A 21,961-nucleotide genomic window follows, 5' to 3' on the forward strand; every position below is an offset into this window, starting at 1 on the left:
AGGGCCCCAGCAGAGCCCCAGGGAGAAACTGCTGCCAGCGGGGAGTCAAGAGACCCATCCACTATGTGGGATGATGTGCCAGCAGCACCTGTAGGAAGTGACCCAGGGAGGGTGCAGGATCAGCCTCTCTTGCCCAGGTACACTGGGGCTATGTCTACACTCGCAGCTTCTTGTGCGAGTAATATGCAAATGAGGCTAAGCGTGGAATATCACTGAGCCTCATTTGCAGGGCTCGACAAAGTACACAATCTACTCGCCTGTGGCCGAAGAGCCGGATTTCGGCAATCTGCACATGTGCAGATCACCGGCCAGCGCAGCTGGCGAGCGGGGCTCACCGCAGTTTGGTGAGCCCTGCTCATTTGCTTACCTAATGAGCCACCATTTTTTCAGAAGAGGCTCTTGTGCAAGAAGGAGCGTCTACACTGCCCCTTCTTGCGCAAGAAAAACCCTCTTGCGCAATGCCGTTACACCTATTACTTTTCAGGAACAACAGCATTGCGCAAGAGGGGTTTTCTTACGCAAGAAGGGGCAGTGTAGACGCTCCTTCTTGCGCAAGAGCCTCTTCTGAAAAAAATGGTGGCTCATAAGGTATGCAAATGAGGCTCGGCGATATTCCACACTTAGCCTCTTTGCATATTACTCGCGCAAGAAGCCGTGGGTGTAGACATAGTCTTGGTGTATTTTGGCTGGATTCCCTGCCGAGAGAGTGGTAGACCGATCTGCTGCTCAGAGGTTGGGACCCAGTGGAACAGGGTGAGCCCAGGTTCCGCTGCTGGGGTGCTAGTCCCCAATCCTATTGACCCTGGCTATTACACCTCACTGCCCTGAGACGAGGGCTGCTTACAGACTCTGGCCAGTTGGCCATACTGCCCTGTGAACAGGGCTATTAATGGGCCCTCTGTGCTGCCCTTAGATAAGGGCTATTTGCTGCCTCTGGCCATTGGGCAAGACTGCCCTGCAACCAGGACTGCTTACAGACTCTGTGTTACCCATAGACAAGGGGATATTTACACTCTATAGAGCTGGCTGATGACCCTGCGGCCGAGCAGGCGGCATCCTCACTGCAGAATAGTCTCACACCTGTAACTGCATGTGCGTACACCGCCATAAGCTCCCTGCTGGCTTTTGCCACTGCTCAGCCAGTTCTTGCTGGAACTGTGCACCAGGGAGCACCCCCTTACTTTCATCGCTGCATCCCTGCCATGTGCTGGGCAGCTTGTGTTTGAGACTAAGGAAGAGGACACGACAAGGCAAAAGGAACATAAAAGACAACAAGGAGAAGATGCAGCTGCCGTCTTTCCTCTGGAGGAACTTTGCTACGATCTGAAGCTCTGAACAAAGGACTGAATGGCCCATCCAAGCTATGGCTGTGTCCCAGAGAGTCTTTCAAGCCAGCAAACTCACCAGCACTGTTAGGAACCTGATAGATGGACTTTAAAGGCTTTGTATGTATGTGAGAGTACGTCTACACAGCAGTGTTGTGTTGGAATTACTGTTATTCTGAAATAACATAGCCCATATCTACACTACAAGCAGTTATTTCAAAATAATGTCGAGCTGGAGGACTTCGTACTCCGACTTCTGTAACCCTCACTTTACGAGGAGTAAGGGAAGCTGAGGAAGAGTGCTCTTCCTTGGACTTCCTACTGTGCAGATTGCGCCAAAAGCCGAAATAAGCTATTTTCATAGTTTCATAGACTTTAAGGTCAGAAGGGACCATTATGATCATCTAGTCTGACCCCCTGCACAGTGCAGGCCACAGAAGGCCCCAAGATGCAGAGAATCCTCCAGCTGTGATCTGTGCCCCATGCTACAGAGAAAGGCAAAAAACCTCCAGGGCCTCTGCCAATCTACCCTGGAGGAAAATTCCTTCCCGACCCCAAATATGGCGACCAGCTAAACCCTGAGCATGTGGGCAAGACTCATCAGCCAGACACCCAGAAAGTTCTCTATAGTAACTCTTATCATCCCTCCATTGACCTATTTCCCACTGATAATGAATGGTCAATTAGTTACCAAGACCATGTTCTCAAACCATCCCCTTATCATAGAATCATAAAACTGGAAGAGACATCAGAAGGTCATCAAGTCCAGACCCCTGCTCTAGGCAGGACCAATCCCAACTAAATCAACCCGGCCAGGGCTTTGTCAAGCCGAGACTTAAACACCTTTAGGGATGGAGACTCCACTACTTCCCCAGGTAACCCATTCCAGTGCTTCACCACCCTCCTAGTGAAATAGTTTTTCCTAATATCCAACCTGGACCTCTCCCACCATAACTTGAGACCATTGCTCCTTGTTCTGCCATCTGTCACTACTGAGACCAGCCTCTCTCCATCCTCTTTGGAACCTCCCTTCAGGAAGTTGAAGGCTGCTATCAAATCCCCCCTCACTCTTCGTTTCTCCAGACTAAATAGACCCAACTCCCTCAGCCTCTCCTCATAGGTCATATGCTCCAGCCCCCTAATCATTTTGGTTGCCCTCCGCTGGACCCTCTCCAATGTGTCCACATCCTTTTTGTAGTGGGGGGCCCAGAACTGGACACAATACTCCAGATGTGGCCTCACCAGTGCCGAATAAAGGGGAATAATGACATCTCTGGATCTGCTGGCAATGCTCCTCTTAATGCAACCTAATATGCCATTAGCCTTCTTGGCTACAAGGGCACACTGTTGACTCATATCCAGCTTCTCATCCACTGTAACCCCCAGGTCCTTTTCTGCACAACTACTACTTAACCGGTTGGTCCCCAGCTTGTAACTATGCTTGGGATTCTTCCGTCCCAAGTGCAGGACTCTACACTTGTCCTTGTTGAACCTCATCAGATTTCTTGTGGCCCAATCCTCCAATTTGTCTAAGTCACTCTGGACCCTATCACTGCCCTTAAGCGTATCTACGTCTCCCCCTAGCTTAGTGTCATCTGCAAACTTGCTGCGGGTGCAATCCATCCCCTCATCCAGGTCATTAATAAAGATATTAAACAAAACTGGTCCTAGAACCGAACCTTGGGGCACTCCACTAGAAACCGACCGCCATCCTGACATCGAGCCATTGATCACTACCCGCTGGGCCCGGCCTTCTAGCCATCTTTCTATCCATCTTACCGTCCATTTATCCAGTCCACATTCCCTTAACTTGCTGGCAAGAATATTGTGGGAGACCGTATCAAAAGCCTAGCTAAAGTCAAGGTATATAACATCCACTGACTTTCCAATGTCCACCGAGCCAGTTACCTCATCATAGAAGCTAATCAGATTGGTCTTATTTTGACTTAAGCTACACAATTGGCGTTGCTCAAGTTGCACAGCTTATTTCGGCTTTAGCCCTGCTGTGTAGATGTGCTCTGACTGCTTTACCATTTCATATCTTTTTCTTGTTTGTGTGTGTGTTTGTTTTTTATTATTATAAACTTGTAGTTTTAGATACTAACGAACTGGCCAGCAGCATGATATTTTGGGTAAGATCCAAACCTATACTGATCGAGTAACATGGCTGGCCCTTTGGAGTCAGAAGAACATTTTGCACGTGTGAGCTGAGTTTCAAAATAACTTCTTATAGTACTGGAGCCAAAGAACTGGAGTGCTATATTGGGGCCTGCACGATTTTCTTTTTGGCTTCTTGATCATCAGTGTGGGAGATCAGAAGCAGAATGTGTGACTATTTGGGGACTCTAACTTCAGTGGGACACACCATTGTCGAGAGTATCTGCTCTGCTTTTGCAGCCTGCCCTGAGCTTGGCTTTTCCAGTGAGGGCTATCCCAGGCTCGGGATGTTAAAAATGGTGCAAGAAGGTAACCATGTAACCGCTGAAAATCTCAGCAGTTACATGCACTGTGGGCTCTGCAGTATAAAGCCCACAGCGAAGCCTCCTGGGAGTGGAACTACCAGCTCTTGCCCACCCAGCTCCAAGGCTTCACTGCCCAGACACAGGGAAGTTGTCTCCGTAGGAGGCTGAGTGTAACTGACACCATTAGCCAATAAAGCAGTCGCTTCTCGGTTAAACAGTCTGTTGTTTACACCCTAACATCCCTCCCCAGGCACCCTTGGTCACACCTGGCTGTTGTGGAATTCCTGAGTAACCTGCCTCAGTTTCCTTAGCTGTAAAATGGGGATAATGATACCAACGGACCTTCCAAGAATGTGTTCGAATTTGTATTTGTAAAGCACATTGATATCCTCGAATGGAAGGTGCTCTAGTAGTGCAAAGTGCACTCATTATTAGATGTCTGGCTGTGCTCCCCAGCAGTCCAGTTAATACATTGTTAAAAACTCAATAGGATAGCCTGGCAAGATTTTACTCAAGGGGAGGCAAATTATTTATAATGTTATAAACAGGCAAGTAAAATGTCCTTCATTTTTGTCATTATCATCCCGTTGAAACAAGTGAGCAAATAGATTTTTGTGACCACCAGAGATGCGGAAAATTCTGAACACGGGGGTATGTTGATGGGGCGGGGGAGCGTTTATAAAACCATATGTGTTGGAAAAATCAACTTTCTGTCCCAAGCAGCACTTCTTGGCAAATACTTGCTTAAACGTAAATTTGATCCATCACAGGGGATTTAGGTATGTGCCTAAAAACACACACTTCACCTGTATTTTTTTTTTAACACAAATATTTTATAATTGAGGATTCTCATAAAAATCTTATTCTTAGTGGTGCTGGTGCCAGATGAACAGACTATGGCTTTTATATTAAAAGGTGAACTGAAAGGCCTTTTAGCCTGCCAAAACCTGAGCTTACGGTTCTTCTGGGTTTCCTTGGCTACAGCTGCTAGTATCACCAATATCCAAAGGGCTGGGAGTATTTTCGATTTAGATGCTTAAGATGCTGCTGGAGTAGCTTAGAACCCTAAGCTTGGATCTTGGGATCTAAATGAAGGAGGAAATGATTTTCTGATTGTGTGTTTGTCATATAACCATAGGGTCTGAAATGACCAGGTGCAAACCCCAGTGGCGGGATTAACTCAGCACTTCTGAGGTCTGGTATGTAGGTTGCGGCGCGCTGGACTCTCAAACACAAGGTTCCCCTACTCTGGGGAGACATTGAAAACCACGTGAATGACTTCCCATAAAGATAGGGATTTGCCTTGGTGTCTAGCCCCAAACCCCTCTCCCTCAGCCTCTGCAGTTGGCTGCTGCTGTCCACTTCAAAGTTGGCTGCATTTCCAGGGTGCTGCATGCAGACGCTGTGGAATCATTTGGGGTGAAGGGTGCATGGGGATGATCTATCGTGTCTGCCCAGACATGTAGTCTGTTATTGACTTGCAAGTTTACGCCATTTACTACAGATATTTATTTTGAAGCAAGCTTTTCAGGTCACCTTTAAATGTCACTATTTTCTCTCCTTCTCCTCCAGCTATCCTATGGAGCTGAGGAAAGTGAGACCATGGGAGAAGTTGTTGTGCTGGATTCCTGTTTAATAATTGTGGGGGCCCGAGTTGTTTCACAGCCCCTACTTGCTGGCATTCATCACATCCTGGTGTCTCTGAGTTGTCACAGTGAGCATTAGCTGCTCTCCAGAGCTCACGCTGTTTCTTTCTTCACTTGGTGAGCCTCCCCGGTGCTGGGTTTTGTGTGCACGTTTGACCTGCTGTCAGCTATATCCTTGATGGGCTTGGACTCCGGCAAAGCATTCTCGGAAGCACTCAGTATCTCCTCATCCAAGGGCCCGGTGACAATGATTTTGGGGATTACCCTTTTCATCTTCAGTTTATCCAGTGTCTCTACAGGTAAGGGACAAAGAGAAAACCAAGCTTTGCATAAGGGACTGCATTTTCTCCTGCACACAGCATATTTACCTCCGCGTATAAACCCATATGCCCCCTTTGAGGAGACGTGATGGTACTTTATAGGGGCATGGTTAGCAATCAGGCAAACTATTCATCCAGACACACGCCCCGGCCTCAGCATCTTGTCATCCAATATAGACAAAAGGCATAGAGGGTCTGGGGGTAGCATATCTTCTCCTGGGGGTTTTATGGAGCCAGGAGCTCAGAAAACCTTGTACTAGTGAGGGGAGGTCACAGGGATAGGCAGGTACAGGAAACACTTCCAAACGTGGTGGTGCAGGGGAGTTACAAATGTTGTGCTTGTGAAAGTGCTATGTCTTTAGAGTCCGGCTGTGACGGCGAGTCGGGGTTCCCCCAGATCCTGCAGCCCCGTAGCAGCAAGAACAGACTCCGCCGGTCGTAGAATAGAGAGGGGTTTATTGTTCCTTCAGGATACAGCCCAGCACAGACGTGATGTGGCTACAGGGGCCAGGATGCCTCAGACCCTAGGGTTAGGGGTCCATCGCCCCTAGGCCCCAGCTTAGCCTCTTCTCTCCATGCTTCCCAGCCAGCAACTGCCTCCCTCCCAGGCCCTGCCCCCCAGCCAGGTGCTGGTATCCACCTTCCTCCCTTTGTCTCTCCCTGGGAGGCTGAGCCGAGATGTCTGGGTTAATACACATTGGGGCTGTGTCTACACTGGGCCACTTATTCCGGAAAATCAGCCACTTTTCCGGAATAAGCTGCGAGGTGTCTACACTGGCCCTTGAATTTCCGGAAAAGCAACAACGCTCTACTGTACAAAATCAGCCACTATTCCGGAAAAGCTACGCTGCTCCCGCTCGGGCATAAGTCCTTATTCTGGAACACTGTTCCGGAAAAGGGCCAGTGTAGACAGCCCAGTAGTCTTTTCTGGAAAAAAGCCCTGATCGCGAAAATGATGCTCGGGGCTCTTTTCCGGAAAAGCGCGTCTACATTGGCCACAGACGCTTTTCCAGAAAAGGGCTTTTCCGGAAAAGCAGCCTGCCAATGTAGACGCTCCTTTTCCAGAAAAACTTAAAACGGAATACTATTCCGTTTTAAGCAGTTCCGGAAATTCATGCCAGTGTAGACATAGCCTGGGTGACTCAGTGAGAATCTCCCATCACAAGGCAGGGGGACACAGAGCAGACAGCCCCCCCACTACGCCACACAGGCAAAGTGAGCCCAGGTGCCGTTCTAACCTTGGGACCCCTCCACCCCCCCCCCCAAGCATTACAAATCTGACTTGTGGCACCCATGACTAATCTGGGTGTCTGGAAGCTGCAGGGGGCAGCCGAGTTAGTCTGTAACAGGATAAACGTAAAAAATAACAAATGGCCTGGTAGCACTGTATAGACTAACGAAACACGTCGATCAGTGTTTCTTACACCGTGTTCCGTGCACACTGGCGTGCTGCAAGGCAGTCGGAGGTGTGCCGCGGAGAACAGAGTTCAAAATGGCTGCCCTTAAAGGGGCCGGCAACCTTTTTTCTCAATAACTTTCCCCCAACACTTTGGTTTTTTCTCAACCAAAAGTCCTTGGTGTTCCTCATTTTTAAAAAATGTTTGGTGTTCCTCGGTCTTAAAAAGTTGAAGACATTCTGATGTAGACGGTATTATGAGCTTTCGTGGGCACAGCCCGCTTTTTCAGATGACTGGAGTTTTGAGTTTAGGATGTGCAGAGCCAAAACAAATAGGAGAGAGTGGGGAAGGGAAAAAAAGGAGGCAGGGCAGGAAACAAGGAACAGAGGGTATGAAAATATCAAAGGGAAAAACAAGTAGGTAGGACTGGTAACCTATAAGCACCTAAAGATTGCCTAGTTAAAAGAAGCAGATAAGGATCATAGGACAGCAATTGGATAGGAGGGGTGTCTGATGAGCACAAATCACCTGTACAAACTGCATGGCCCTTTAAAGAGGACTCACTGTACAGGTTTTCTTGCTACTCAGTGCAGGATTTGAATCTAGAAAGGATGGGTTCTGCTGGGTAGTCCATGGTGGTAGTGGACTAGGAGATCATTGGGTTCCAAGCCTAGTTTTGCCATTGACCCGATGATCACTGTCGGCAAGTCTCTGCTCTTCACTGTGTCTGAGCGTCCCCATGTGTAACCCTCCCTTGCAAAGTGCAGGGAGCTCTAGCGGAGCGTGAGGGTTCAGCGTTCTTGTGCTGTAGCCATTGATCCAGTATCCGCATATTTAGAGAAGACCAGAAACTAGCGGCATCGGCTGGGGAGAGCAAGGTGCTGCAAAGCATGCACTTCCATGACTCGTACTACCCAGTGCATGCGATGGCCAAATGAAATTAATGGGGAGCAGGTTTAAAACTAATAAGCGAAAGTTCTTCTTCACACAGCGTGTAGTTAACCTGTGGAACTCCTTGCCAGAGGAGGCTGTGAAGGCTAGGACTATAACAGAGTTTAAAGAGAAGCTAGATAATTTCCTGGAGGTTAGGTCCATAAAAGGCTATTAGCCAGGGGATAAAATGGTGTCCTTGGCCTCTGTTTGTCAGAGGCTGGAGAAGGATGGCAGGAGACAAATCGCTTGATCATTGTCTTCGGTCCATCCTCTCCGGGGCACCTGGTGCTGGCCACTGTCGGCAGACAGGATACTGGGCTAGATGGACCTTTGGTCTGACCCAGTACGGCCGTTCTTATGTTCTTATGTTCTTATGTACATTCTGTGGGGAGGAGAGTTGCAGTGAGTCTAGGGATGAAAGGAAATCCCCGGAGACTGGCTTAGATCGGTGCAGTGTTGCTCCTAAGGCTTTTACTCCCAGTGGCCACAAAGGCCAGTCCGAGTAGCCCGTGGCTGCTCTCCCTCCCTTCTCTGAGCTTTCCCACAAGCCCCACTTTCAATAGCAAATGGAAATCAGCTGCAGCCCAAACAAGGTGTTCTGGGGAGAGGTCAGACTGGAAAGGCCAAGGAAGAGATGGCAAACCTGGATAAAAAGCCAGGTCACTAAGCCTTTGCCTGGAAAGGTCGCCCTCTTGAATGAACACACCTGGGTAGGGGATGGGGTCAGGGTAGACCAGGAGTCTCCAACCTTTTAAGCACAAGATCACTTTTGAATTTGTCAGTCCAGGATCTACCTCAAACCCAGATGCCCTGCCCCTTCTCTGAGGCCTTGCTCCACCCCTCTGACAAGGCCCCGCCCTCCACTCTGTGAAGACAGGGTACGGGGAGGAGGACAGAGTGACATCAGTGCCCCCCTGCCTCTGAATCCCCCACCCAGTACAACAAGCAGGAGGCTCCCAGGGTGCAGCTTTGAGGTTCTGGGCTGGAGCAGCAGGGCAGGAAGGGAGGAGCAGGTGACATGCAGACACTTGACAGCCTCCCAGCCAAACCAGTCAGGATCACCTGTCAGAGGCTCCCAGATCTACCGGTAGATCCCGATCGACTGGTTGGTGACCCCTGGGATAGAATTAACCACTGAGCAATATCGGAGGCTACCATCACTTCCAGCTGCGTGGTGTCTGCACAAGTCAGTAGCTTCCCCCATAGTTCTTGACTGCCCAGTGTTCATCTTCCTACTCTGTGTGTCTTCTGAGTGGAGTTAGAGACCTGTTCTACCCAGGAAATGTACAATGGGGACAGCGTGTTATCTGGGATCTGAACCCATTTCACACTATTTGTGGCCTATTAAACCAGGGTATGTCTACACTACCACTCTAGTTCGAACTAGGGTGGTTAATATAGTCATTCGAAGTTGCAAATGAAGCCCGGGATTTAAATATCCTGGGCTTCATTTGCATTTTGCCGGGCGCCGCCATTTTTAAATCCCCGTTAGTGCGGACACCGTGCCCGTGGCTACACGCGGCACGGAGTAGGTAGTTTGAATTAGGCTTTCTAATTTGAACTACCGTTACACCTCATGGAACAAGGTGTACCGGTAGTTCGGATTAGGAGCCTAATCCGAACTACCTACTCCGTGCCGGGTGTAGCCGCGGGCACAAAGTCCGAACTACCAGGGCTTTAAAAATGGCGGTGCCCGGCAAAATGCAAATGAAGCCCGGGATGTTTAAATCCCGGGCTTCATTTGCAACTTCGAATGACTATATTAACCATCCTAGTGCGAACTAGGGGGCTAGTGTAGACATACCCCCACATATTAAAAGGGAACATCACTGCTGAGTAACTTAGGCCTAAAAAAAACTTGACCTGGTTTAAAACTGTCATCGTCCAGGGAGGGAGCGTCCATGAGCCAAGCACAGGCGTGGGGTGACTTCACTAAGGTCAGTTTTGTTCAACAGTTTGAACGCCCTGCTGTTAGTCCCCTACCTTCTCCATAAGCACTGGCAGGAGATGCCTGACTTTTCCGCGCCGCCTTTGTGGGTTTAGAAACAGAGGCTTTTGGAAATTTGCTGTGTTCTTTCTCAGACTGCTCCTGGTTATTTGGCTGCTTGGACTCCCTGTGCTTGTTCCCAGCTATGTTCTGCTGGACTTCGGCTGCAAGAAGAATTGGGGACACAAAGGAAAGAGTAGACTCTTCAGCTCTTTCGTGCTGTGGCGCAGGATGCCAGTCCCTCTTAGCCACAGTCTGCTCCCACTTCTTTTTATTCATGAGCTTTTAAACTGCAGCTACTGGTGATCTGAGAATGCTTACTATGTATAAGGTCTGCAGGGGTAGACGTGTTAGTCTGCAAGTTTAAAAACAAGTAGTCCTGTGGCACCTTAGAGACTAACAAATATATATCCTCAGGAGCTCTTGGGTGCACACCCCACTTCTCAGATGAGAAAAGGTGGGTTTTGCCCATGAAACCCCATGATCCTATATATATATATATTTGTTACTCTCTAAGGGCACATCAACACAGCAAGGCAAAAGTCGAATTAAGCTACGCAACTTGAGCTACAACTTGAGTTTGGAAAAAAGATTAAGGGGGGACATGATAGCGGTTTTCAAATATCTAAAAGGGTGTCACAAGGAGGAAGGAGAAAATTTGTTCCTCTTGGTTTCTGAGGACAGGACAAGGAGTAATGGGCTTAAAGTGCAGCAGGGGAGGTTTAGATTGGACATTAGGAAAAAATTTCTAACTGTCAGGGTGGTCAAATATTGGAATAAATTGCCAAGGGAGGTGGTGGAATCTCCCTCTCTGGAGATATTTAAGAACAGGTTAGATAGACATCTGTCAGGGATGGTGTAGACGGAGCTTGGTCCTGCCTTGAGGGCGGGGGGCTGGACTCGATGACCTCTCGAGGTCCCTTCCAGTCCTATGATTCTATGATTCTATGATCAATGGTGTAGCTTACATCGAAATAGCTTAATTTGGCTTTTGGCACTGTCTACACAGCAGGAAATTGAAGGAAGAACACTTCCTTCGACTTCCCTTACTCCTCGTGAAAGGGGGGTTACAGGAGTCGGAGTAAGAAGTCCTCCAGCTCGACCTTATTTTGAAATAACGGCTTGCTGAGTGGACACACTCTTTGTTATTTCAGAATAACACCGGTTATTCCGAAATAATGCTGCTGTGTAGACATAGCCGCAGGTGCCACAGGACTTCTCGGTTTTACTGTTTATAAGGTTCATCTCTGTTTGATCAGCTTGACAGAACGGGATCCAACATGAATTGCTGGACGTGTCTGATCTCTCTTGCGCCTCTTTTCTTTGTGGGGAACACGGAAGCCTTGACCCTGCGGGAGAAAAACGCTTGCTCTCCTCATCGCATGCAAACTTGGGATATACCAGCGCTAGGGAGATGAGGCAGACAGGCACAGAGCTGTGGAAATAGCAGCCCCTTCCCCTACCACCCGGACGTTGCCTGAGCGATTAATTCCCCTCCCTGTTAGCAGTGTGCACCTCGTTCCCAGTCACTGGAGTGTTAGAGCCTTGTCTGATAGACTGAAGAACCTGCTGTTGCCAAATTGTTGTTTCCCATGTAAGTACTTCTCAACTGGGATCAATTCCCCCCCATGAAGCTTCTCTTTGTTAATCTGAATAGAAAGAACTCCTTGGGTCTTTCATGCTGGGACAGGTTTCCAAGCCTTTAATCAGGGCTGGGGAACCTTTCTTGGGTTGGGGGCTGCTGACCCACACAAAACTCAGTCGGGGGGGAGGGGCACCCCCGATGGAGAAGGAGAAAGACCCTCCTCACACTCCCTGTGTACACCAGAGCCTACTGGGGCCCAGGCTAGTAGATTTTGTGTGCTCCAGTCCCGTAGGAGGGCAGCAGTGGGGCTGGAGCACCTGCACGGGCTGCCCAGTACGGGGGAGCCCTAAGTCTTGGGGGCTATCTCTGGCCCCCGGGCCTTATGTTCCCCACCCCTGCCTCTATTCATTCCTGTGACTCATCTATGAACCTTCTCCAATTTACCAACTCCCTTCTTCAATGGTGGATCCCAGGACCAGACCCAGGATTCCAGCAGTGGTCGTACCAGTACCAAAGGCAATATACCCTCCTTCCTCCTACTTAACATTCCTCCATTTATACGTCCAAGGGTTGATTAGCCCTTTTGGCCACAGCGCCTCACTGGAGAGCGTGTTCAGGTGATTACCTGCCTGACCGCACCCGCCATGTCTTTTTCAGAGTCGCTGCTTTCCAGGGTAGAATCCCCATCCAGTAAGCATGGCCTATAATCTGTGACCCTAAGGCTGTGTCTAGACTGGCAAGTTTTCCTGCAAAATCATCTGATTTTGCAGAAAAACTTGCCAGCTGTCTACACTGGCCGCTTGAATTTCCGCAAGAACACTGACAATCTCATGTAAGATCGTCAGTGTTCTTGCAGAAATACTGTGCTGCTCCCGTTCGGGCAAAAGCCCTCTTGTCCAAATCATTTGCGCAAGAGGGCCAGTGTAAACAGCACAGTACTGTTTTCTGCAAAAAAGCCCTGATCGCGAAAATGACGATTGGGGCTTTTTTGCGGAAAACTGCGTCTAGATTGGCACGGATGCTTTTCCACAAAAAGTGCTTTTGCGGAAAAGCGTCCTGCCAATCTAGACGCGCTTTTTCCAAAAATGCTTTTAACAGAAAACTTTTCTGTTAAAAGCATTTCCGGAAAATCATGCCAGTGTAGACGTAGCCTAGATGTATGCACTTTTGCTGGTCTGTGCCAAAACACATTTGCTTGCACCCAGCTTTCTAAGCCATCTAGATGATGCTGTATCCGTGACCTGTCCTCTGGTTTTCATTGACCATTTCCCTCAGTCTTGATCAGTGATAATTTTATGTTTTTTTCCAGGTCATTGATAAAAAGGTTATAGGACCAAAAACTGATCCCTGTGAGACCTCACTAAGAACTCAACCATTCCATGATGATTCCCCATTTACCATTATATTTTGAGAACTGTCAGACCATTTTTAGTCCAAATAATATGCCCCAATGTGCTTCTATTCCACGTCTGGTGGAGTCTGTTCTTGCTGCTGCAGGATTTGGGGGAACCCTGACTCGTCGTCATAGTCCTCCATCCGTTGAACTTTCCAACAAGCTACATTTGTGATAGCAAGTAAGAAACTAGCTACAGCCAAGACACACACTGTTCTGGGGGAGGGCAAAGATTGGGAAGCCCAAGGAAACAATCAGTGTTGTCTTCAAGTCATCATTGTCAAGTCTAAGGTAAGTCTCAAGTCACTACAGTTCAAGTCTCAAGTCGAGTCTCGAATCCCTAAAGTCACTTTCTAGTTGAGTCTCAAGTCTCAATTTAAAAAATGTCAAGTCGCTTTTGTACAAGCCATCGATATCGGCATTGTCGGACAATTTTTTCACCAAGTCGATTTAACACAATTAGCAAGTCTCAGGTCGAGTCTCAAGTCACAAACAATGACCCCGAGTCGAGTCTCAAGTCGAGTCACCGAGGCGACTTACGTCAGACTCGAGTTCAAGCCGTGGGACTTGAGTCAACAACTCTGGAAACAATACTGAGAAATGGCCAGTAGCCCACAAAGAGGTGGATGAAAAGCCAGGGTGACGAAGCCTTTGACTGGGAAAGGGCATGCTCCGGAATGAGGCAGTTTTGGGGAAAAGAGGAAGACGTGGTTCCATTAACCACTGAACCACCTTGAATGGTACCATTGCCTCCTCCTGCTTGGTGTCTAAAGTCCCCGGGTTCCCCAGGCTTCCTGGATGCCTCGCATTCATTTTCCTATTCAGGGTGTCTTCGGAGGGATTTAACAGGCCTGAGACCGTTTTTATCCAGCTAACTTCCAAGGTGACAGCATGTGAATATCTGAGGTCTGGACCCACCTCACGTCATTTGTGACCCCTTCCGGACCATTACAAACCACACATTATAAGGGAACAGCGCTGGCGAGTAGATTATGCCTAAAAAATGACTGCGTTGAAAACTGATGGATCCTCCATGGGACATTAACCAGCCAAGCACATCCTTGGCAGGGCTCTACTGAGGTCGGTTTGGTTTTGTGGTTGAACACCTCGCTGTTTGTCCCCTACCTTGTCCATAAGAACTGCCAGCTGGCGTCTGATTTTGCTGCTGTCTCTTGGCTAATTTAGAACCAGAGGCTTGGTCATGGCTGGCATGGTCCCATGGAGAACTGTGCTGTTTCTGAGACTGCTCCTGGGAATTTGGCTGTGTGGTCTCCCTTTTCTGGTTACCAGATCTGCTATGGTGCACATCAGCTGCAAGAATTTGGGACACAAAGAAAAGACAAAGTTTGATTACTCTTGTCAGCTGGTTAGGGCTGGGACACAGGCTGTTAGCAATCCTTTGCCGCAGCTTGCTCCCACTTGGCTTTATACATGGTTGATTACAGTGCAGCGGTTAGTGATTTGAGTGTCTTACTGATAAGGTCACTCATGACTTGACTGCCTGAGCGCTTAGAGCAGTGGTTCTTAATCTGGGGTGCACGCACCCCCTGGGAGTGTGAGATGCCCTTTCTGGGGGCGCGAGAGATGCCAGAGTTTGATGATATAGCTTAGGTTTAAAGAACTGACCTACTTCAACGATGTTTAATAAGGGGTGTGAGAACATATTTTGAGAACCAACGGGGTGCAGGCTGCTGTAAGGTTAAGAACCACTGGCTTAGAGGGAACAGAGTCCTACAGGAATTCCTGGAGATGTCTCATCTATTCTTGGGAAACTTGCAGCCCTTTCAGCCCAGGAAGAAAGTACTTGCTCTCCTCATTGCATATCGCTTTTGGGAAGGGATTGGAGCTAGGGAATGGTGTCTAGCTTTACTCTAGGGTTTACTGGTCCCAGAAGGTTTCTCCCACAAGGTTTCTCTCTTTCAGCCTGTCTCCCTAGATAGCTTTGAGAAGTGACTCCCCTTCTCCCTCTGAGAAACCCTTTTTAACTCTTTAGTGATCTTTTGACCTCCAAGTTCCCATCCTGGTGAAACAAGCTGGCCATCTTCCTTGAAGACAGGATCCTTAACATTAACAGCTTTCCTGTTTGCTATTCCTCTGGGCTGTGTCTAGACTGGCCAGTTTTTCCGGAAAATCAGCCGCTTTTCTGGAAATACTTGCCAGCTGTCTAGACTGGTCGCTTGAATTTCCACAAAAGCACTGACTTCCTACTGTAAGAAATCAGTGCTTTTTGCAGAAATACTATGCTGCTCCCGTTCGGGCAAAAGTCCCTTTTGCGCAAAACTTTTGTGCAAAAGGGCCAGTGTAGACAGCTCAGATTTGTTTTCCGCAAAAAAGCCCCGATCGCGAAAATGGCCATCAGGGCTTCTTTTGTGCAAAAGTGCATCTAGATTGGCACGGACGCTTTTCCACAAAAAGTGCTTTTGCGGAAAAGCGTCCTGCCAATCTAGACTCTCTTTTCCGAAAATACTTTTAATGGAAAACTTTTCCGTTAAAAGCATTTCCGGAAAATCATACCAGTGTAGACGTAGCCCTGGTGTTAGATGAGGAGTAATATGGGAAATTCTAATAACCAACCATAGTCAGGCAGTAATTTTACCCTCCTGACCAGGTTACATAAAGAGTCGTACAGCTATGGCACCGCAGTGTTTTTAGAGTATTTAGCAATTCCACTCCATCACAGCCGGCGCCCCACGTCTATTATCTCTTGTCCCTGGGCTGCCAGCGTGATTCTTTATAGGAGTTGTTTTCAAAGCAAATCCTTAAAAAAAAAATCAAAATCCGTGTCAATGTCTAGCCCTCACGAGCAATCAGTGCTTACCGCAATTAAGGGGGATATAACACCGATTAGCAAAGGACACTGGCCACTCCCTCACTCTGAGAGGCAGCCCAAGTTGGGACTGAAATTCACGCAGTTCTTAAAGGCCTTCTATAGCCAGAAAGGGTTAAACCATTCTCTGCAGAAAATGACACTATTGGTGGTAGCAGAGAGGGATGGCGTACAGGGCGCCGCCCTCCTTTTGCACTGTAGGGCACAAGACTTGTTTATACTGCTCTGCGTACTACTAGCAGACTTACCCAGTACTGCCTGGGTCCTTCGGGGCAGGGCCTTGGGGATGGGGAGTGGGGAGCTGGGGTGGCGGTGGGGTGTGAGAGTGGGGGATGGGAGGGTGAGGAGGGGCTCAGGACAGGGGATCCCCTTTGCCCAGGGTGTGTTCTCTCCCCTCCCAGACCTCCCCAGTCTGCCAGGGAACTAGTCTTTCCCTTGCCAGCCCATTAGGGGCCTGTTCTCTGCCCCTTGCCCCCTGGCCAGGAGCGGGGTAGGGTCTGGGGCAAGGGGGCTACTTTCTCAGAGTGCTGGCAGGCAAGATGGCGGAGCCCCAGCCCTGGTGGTGCAGCTGTCCTCAATGCACACTCTGCAGGATAGCTCTCCCTTGCCCGCTCACTGCTCCCAGTGACTACTCTGATATTACGTCTCTTGGACCAGCCGTCCCTCCCTTTGCACGTTATGGAAAACAGTCCTTTTCTCGGCGCTTCCAACTGTCCTGGCACAACCAAACCCTGTCCTGGCTCTGAGTTAGGAGACGAGGAAGATGCATGCCAAAAGCGGTGGCCCTAGTTCTTACGTCAGGGGGTAGCCGAGTTAGTCTGTACACCTTAAACCTAACAAACAACAAATTGGTAGCACTTTAAAGACTAACAAAACATGTCGATGAGATCATGAGCCTTCGTGAGCACAGCCCGCTTCTTCAAACTCCGGTCATCTGAAGAAGTGGGCTGTGCCCACAAAAGCTCGTGATTCCATCGACTTGTTGTGTTAGTCTTTAAAGTGCTACCAGACCATTTGCTGTTTTCTAGTTCTTACTGTTTAGGAGGGGTGCTTGAACAGACAGACTTACAGACAGACACACAGAAGACACTCTAAAACAGGGCTTCTCAACTTTGGAAGCCCCGGGGACCAATGATACTCACAGCACATGTGGAGGGACGCAACTTAAGAGTGGTTGCATGTACATGCAAATATATATGCAAATAGCTTCTTTCACACTGACCGGGCATGAATACAAAGCACTTCCCACAATGCTCCGAGACTTCCGGCACCACCTCCCTGGGGGCTAGAAATGCCGACACCCTGTAACAGTCTGTTCCAACCAGCCCACCTGCTTGGGTCTTTCAGTGCTCACCACACCTGGGAGACGCCTCGCCATTGTGAAGCGTGTTCCTGGGGAGGCTGTCACATTACTGGATTTTAAGGGGAGATGCCAGATCACTACTGCACCCATGGGGGGGGGGGTATTTTCCCCAAAGTGTATACAAAGGGGGCCATGTGAGGGGTCACATGAAAGTCTCTGTTCTACTGATTCTGTCTATGCTATTCATGTAATTGTATAATATCTGTATGTGGAGTTATAAACATGGACTCTGTGTGGATGCTGGAAAATTTTCTGTCAGTGGCTGAGCAAGGGGCAAGGAATGCTAGCCAACGGCTATGCTAATTAGCAAGAAGACAACGAATTTCTAGGTGCCAATACACTCCTCAGGAACGTGACTGATACCTGCAAACCAGCATGGATTGGTTGTTGGACAATGTGACCTTCTCTGGCCAAGAAGATACCAGGAAGGATATAAAATGCCATGTGGCACCCTCCATCTGGTCTTCAGTTTAGCTCCTGATCCCAGATGCAGCCTTGCAGGGAACCATGAGCTGGAAAGAACTGTGGACCCATCCTGACATAGGATGTGCACCAGAGTCTTTTAAGCCAGCAGTTTATAACATCTCTGCTAAGAACCTGCATCGGGAACCGGGTGATTCGATGCATGTAACGTATTCTCCTTAACAACCTCACTCTCACGCTTTTCTTCCTTTTAGTAATAAACCTTTAGATTTCAGATTCTAAAGGACTGGCCCAGCGTGATCTTGTGGGTAAGATCCAGAGTGTAAATTGACCTGGGAACTGTGGCTGGTTTCTTGGGACCGGAAGAACCCGTTCGGGTAGGTGAGATCGGGTTCTATAACCCCTCACCTGTGTGCAGGCCTGGGGCTGATTGTGTCACAGGGAGAGCTGGCGTGTCCGAGGGGTTTTGCTCGTGAGGCTTCTGGCTGGCCACATTGGCAGCTGAAGCGCTCGGTACGACTGGTTTGTGGCCTATTTGGGAAGGTCTCCAGTCTGGGGGCTAGAGAGAGCCCCAAGTTTGAGCAATTCACCCTAAGCGGATGCCCTCAGTTGTGCCCAGACCCGGCCCGGTCCGTCAAAGGATCCCACGGGCCATGTGTTGAGCCCTGCATAAACCCAAATCGCACTGCGGGCTGCAAACAAATGGGCCACGGGCCGCATGCGGCCCATGTGTTGAGTAGCCCTGCTCTAAAATATATATTTAGACCATACACAGAAATGTGAGTACACTATTTATATTGTAACTGATTTATTTGATAATTATATGGTAAAAATGAGAAAGGCAGCAATTTGTCTGTAATCACGTGCTATACTTCTGTAGTTTTGTGTCTGTTTTGCAAATTCTCACTGCACTACAGATAAAACTTTATTTGATAAAACTCTGTGATGAGGGTGAACTAGGCCTGATGCCCCCTGCTGGAGACTGGAGGCCTTACTGCACCCTGCTCCAAGGAAAAAACCAGAAAATAGGTCCTCCAAGAAGGCTAGAGTGGCTTCTTCTGCTGCAGCCAATCAGGGCCCAGCCGGCTGATATAAAAGAGGCTGCTGGGCTGGGGCCTGGTAGTTCCTTGCTGGAACTTGACCCGGTCAGGTCTAGGGCCTGACTGTGAGGACAGCAGCACCCTGGACAGTGCTTAGTGTGAGCTGAACTTCAGACTGGGTTGAGACCCAGGCCCAGTGGCTGAAGACTTGCTGCAATTGACTGACACTTTACAGAACCCTGGACTGGGTGTACTGCTTTTGCGGAAAAACTTGCCAGCTGTCTACACTGGCCGCTTGAATTTCCGCAAGAGCACTGACTTCCTACTGTAAGAAATCAGTGCTTTTTGCGGAAATACTTTGCTGCTCCCGTTCGGGCAACAGTCTTTTTCCCAAAGACTTTTGCGCAAAAGGGCCAGTGTAGACAGCAGAGATTTCTTTTCCGCAAAAAAGCTCCGATGGCGAAAATGGCGATCGGGGCTTTTTTGCGGAAAAGCGCATCTAGATTGGCCACGGACGCTTTTCCGCAAAAAGTGCTTTTGCGGAAAAGCGTCCTGCCAATCTAGACGCTCTTTTCCGCAAATGCTTTTAACAGAAAACTTTTCCGTTAAAAACATTTTCGGAAAATCATGCCAGTGCAGCCGTAGCCATACAGTATAACTGTCCCTGCTTTCTATTCCATATCCCCTGCTGCCCTCATGTGGTCGTTATACAGTAGAACCCTCCCTTTCCATTTTATGAGAAACAACCACATTTCAGGCACTTCCCATTGTCCTGGCACAACCAAACCCTGACCTTGCTTTAAGTCAGGGGTTCTCAAACTTTGTAATATCGCAACCCTCTAAAATTCTAAATGAATTTGTGTGACCCCCCCACCTTCACTGCTCCACGAGTAAAGGGGGAGTTGGGGGGTCGTTGGAGGCAGCGAGGCTGGCTGGGGGCTCCGTGCAGCGCTGCCCCTTGGAAAGGCCACCCTGGCGTTTCCAAGGGGCAGCACCGTGTTGCGCTACCACTCCGGCGCTTCAAAGAGGCAGCACACTGGGAGCCTGGGATCAGCTGGAGTCCCCATCTGACCCCAGGCTCCATGCAGTGCTGCCCTTTGACGCGCCAGAGCCGCACTTCAAAGGGGCAGCGCAGCATTAACGCCTGCGATTAATGCGTTAATTTTTTTAATGCGTTAATCCTGCCCTGCGTTAATCTCAGGCATTAATGCAGACACATTGACAGCCCTAAAAATTACATTGCAAAATGCTCAGCACTGGTAAGTAAAATGGTAGTAAAATTATTAGTTAAGGTAGCTAAGCAGGACTCAAGTTTCTCTCTATAAATTAGGGTCCAAAAGGAAGTTCTTTAGGGAAGATCCAACTCCAGGACACATCTCCAAGGTCAGAGCTGCCAGAACCCAGCCCCAGTTCCCCAGATGGACTGATTATGACCAGCCATCAAGTTAATCTGTCTTACTGGGAGTGGTCAGTACTGTATACTTAGAAAGCGCACTCTCTTTTTGGTGACTGTTAATTGAGGTTAAGTAAAGTATTATTGTATAAGGCTTTTTCACTTGTAAAAGATCCTGGAAACCCAGAGGTTACGCCTGAGCCCACGGAAAGGTGAAGGAGGGTGCCCCTAGAGTGAAGTGAGTGATAGAAAATTTTGTGTGGGGAACATTTGCTTCTATCGTGACTTTCACTGGAGTCTCCACGCACTTTTCCAGCCTTTTCCCTAAGTAATCGCAGCCCCTCTGTGCGGAACCTGAGACACACAAGTCATGTGACTTTGCCCAAGTTCACACAGCCAATCAGTAACAGAGCTGGAATCACTTTCTCTCTCCAGCTGACCACATTCCTTCACAGAAGTGGGAACTGAATTGGGAGTCCTGACTCCTATTCTCTGCTGCTTTACCCACGAATATCACTGCATAACCCCTTTGTTGCATTGGCATGGATCTAAGTACTCTTTACTCGGGGGAGCCTCTTTGTTAGCACAGAGACCACACTGGGGAAGGAGAACGCTTTACCTCTCACGTCATCTCTGCTCTGGATTTGCCCCATAGATGGAGCCCCCCCAGTCCTGGTTCCCATGTGATGGGCTCTGCAGCTTTCTTGCTTGAACCTCCAAGGTCCTTTTGTGACTCATCAATAAGCATCATCATCCCAGGCACAGTCAACTGACGCAGCCACCAAGAGGTCTTAGCACTGTGACATAAGAGCATGAAACACATTTTGGGCTCTCCTTACCCCAGACTAAGCTGCCTCCTACCCACCCGGAAGTAGAGAGCCAGCCTTGGAGTTTTGGAATGTTCTTCTAGCTATTTTATGTTTAGCTAGAAGCCATCTTGTATATCAGAAACCATTTCAGCTTTTCTCTCAAGCACGTAAACCAAAGTAAACTTTGTCACCCCGTGAGAAGAGGCCTACAGAATGGGCTATTGGTATGTGTTAATTGGGCTGGTTGGAACAGGCGATGTACTTCCTCGTACCTGTCCACCATCTTGTTGATAAGGCTTTGTTTTTCCAAATTTAATTGAGGATTTCTGTAATTGGATGCCCTGACGTCAAACTGTTTGGCTAAGGGTATAAAGATACTAGGATTAATTGTATTAGCAGCTTTACTGGGCCCGACTTTGCTGGGACCACGTTTGGCTCACTTTGCTTTACTAATCCATAAAGCAAATCAGTTGTTAGCCGCCTAAACAGAGAGGAGCGTGTTTTTGCTTCAACAGGGAGGATCAGACAGGAGATTATTTGGACCGTCACATACTTATATTCATTTCATTTCAAAGGGCGGAACAGGGATCGGGTGTCTTTGATCCACCACCACCTGCTGCAAGGAAGCAAAGCCTGGAGACTCGTGGATATGGTGCTTCGCTGTCAATGTTTAAAGAACTTCCAAGGGACAAGCCGGAGGTTTGGAGGTTCCGGGGTGGGGACCGTGAACTCCGATTACTTGAGGCTGTTTTCCCTGCCTTTTCCTCCAGCGGCCGAGCAACGGAATGCAGAGTTGCCAGCGATGTGAGTGCTGGAAGCCGGGACACAGCAATCCCGCCCCACTCCAGGCGCGGACGAGAACGAAGCGGCAAAGCCGAGTCGCTGCTCTGAAAAGCTGTCGGTCCCTGCGTCAGCCCTGGCACCTCTGCAACACTCGCTGGAGCCCCCGCCTCTCCGCCAGGCCGTGGAGCTGGCCAAGGGGCTAGCAGCAGCTGAGCCCCGGGCTGGTGGGGGCAGCAGAGCCCCGTGGCCGGGAGGAGCCCAGCGGGGAGGCTGAC

At 49.0% G+C, this 21,961-nt stretch overlaps 1 protein-coding gene across 1 annotated transcript; it reads right to left on the reverse strand.

The window, feature by feature from the left end:
* Positions 1–5,526: 5,526 nt before the first annotated feature.
* On the reverse strand, positions 5,527–20,848 carry LOC112544091 (uncharacterized). Its single transcript, XM_025179642.2, has 4 exons — positions 20,714–20,848; positions 14,174–14,359; positions 10,067–10,234; positions 5,527–5,726 (listed from the first exon to the last, which is right to left on the reverse strand). Exons 1-4 carry the CDS (start codon positions 20,775–20,777, stop codon positions 5,527–5,529), a joined length of 618 nt encoding a protein of 205 aa, XP_025035427.2. The 5' UTR covers positions 20,778–20,848.
* Positions 20,849–21,961: the final 1,113 nt, after the last annotated feature.

Source organism: Pelodiscus sinensis, chromosome 12 (genome assembly GCF_049634645.1).
Source record: "Pelodiscus sinensis isolate JC-2024 chromosome 12, ASM4963464v1, whole genome shotgun sequence".
Taxonomy (NCBI): domain Eukaryota; kingdom Metazoa; phylum Chordata; order Testudines; family Trionychidae; genus Pelodiscus; species Pelodiscus sinensis.

What these genes read in the sequence shown, in the direction of transcription:
- LOC112544091 (XM_025179642.2), bottom strand. Translation starts at nt 20,777, where the DNA reads ATGGGAACCAGGACTGGGGGGGCTCCATCTATGGGGCAAATCCAGAGC. An exon ending in GAGCAGAGATGACGTGAGAG is followed by an intron (nt 14,360 to 20,713) that starts GTAAAGCGTTCT and finishes AAATTCTTGCAG; the next exon opens with CTGATGTGCACCATAGCAGA. An exon ending in TGGCAGTTCTTATGGACAAG is followed by an intron (nt 10,235 to 14,173) that starts GTAGGGGACAAA and finishes TTCTTCTTGCAG; the next exon opens with CCGAAGTCCAGCAGAACATA.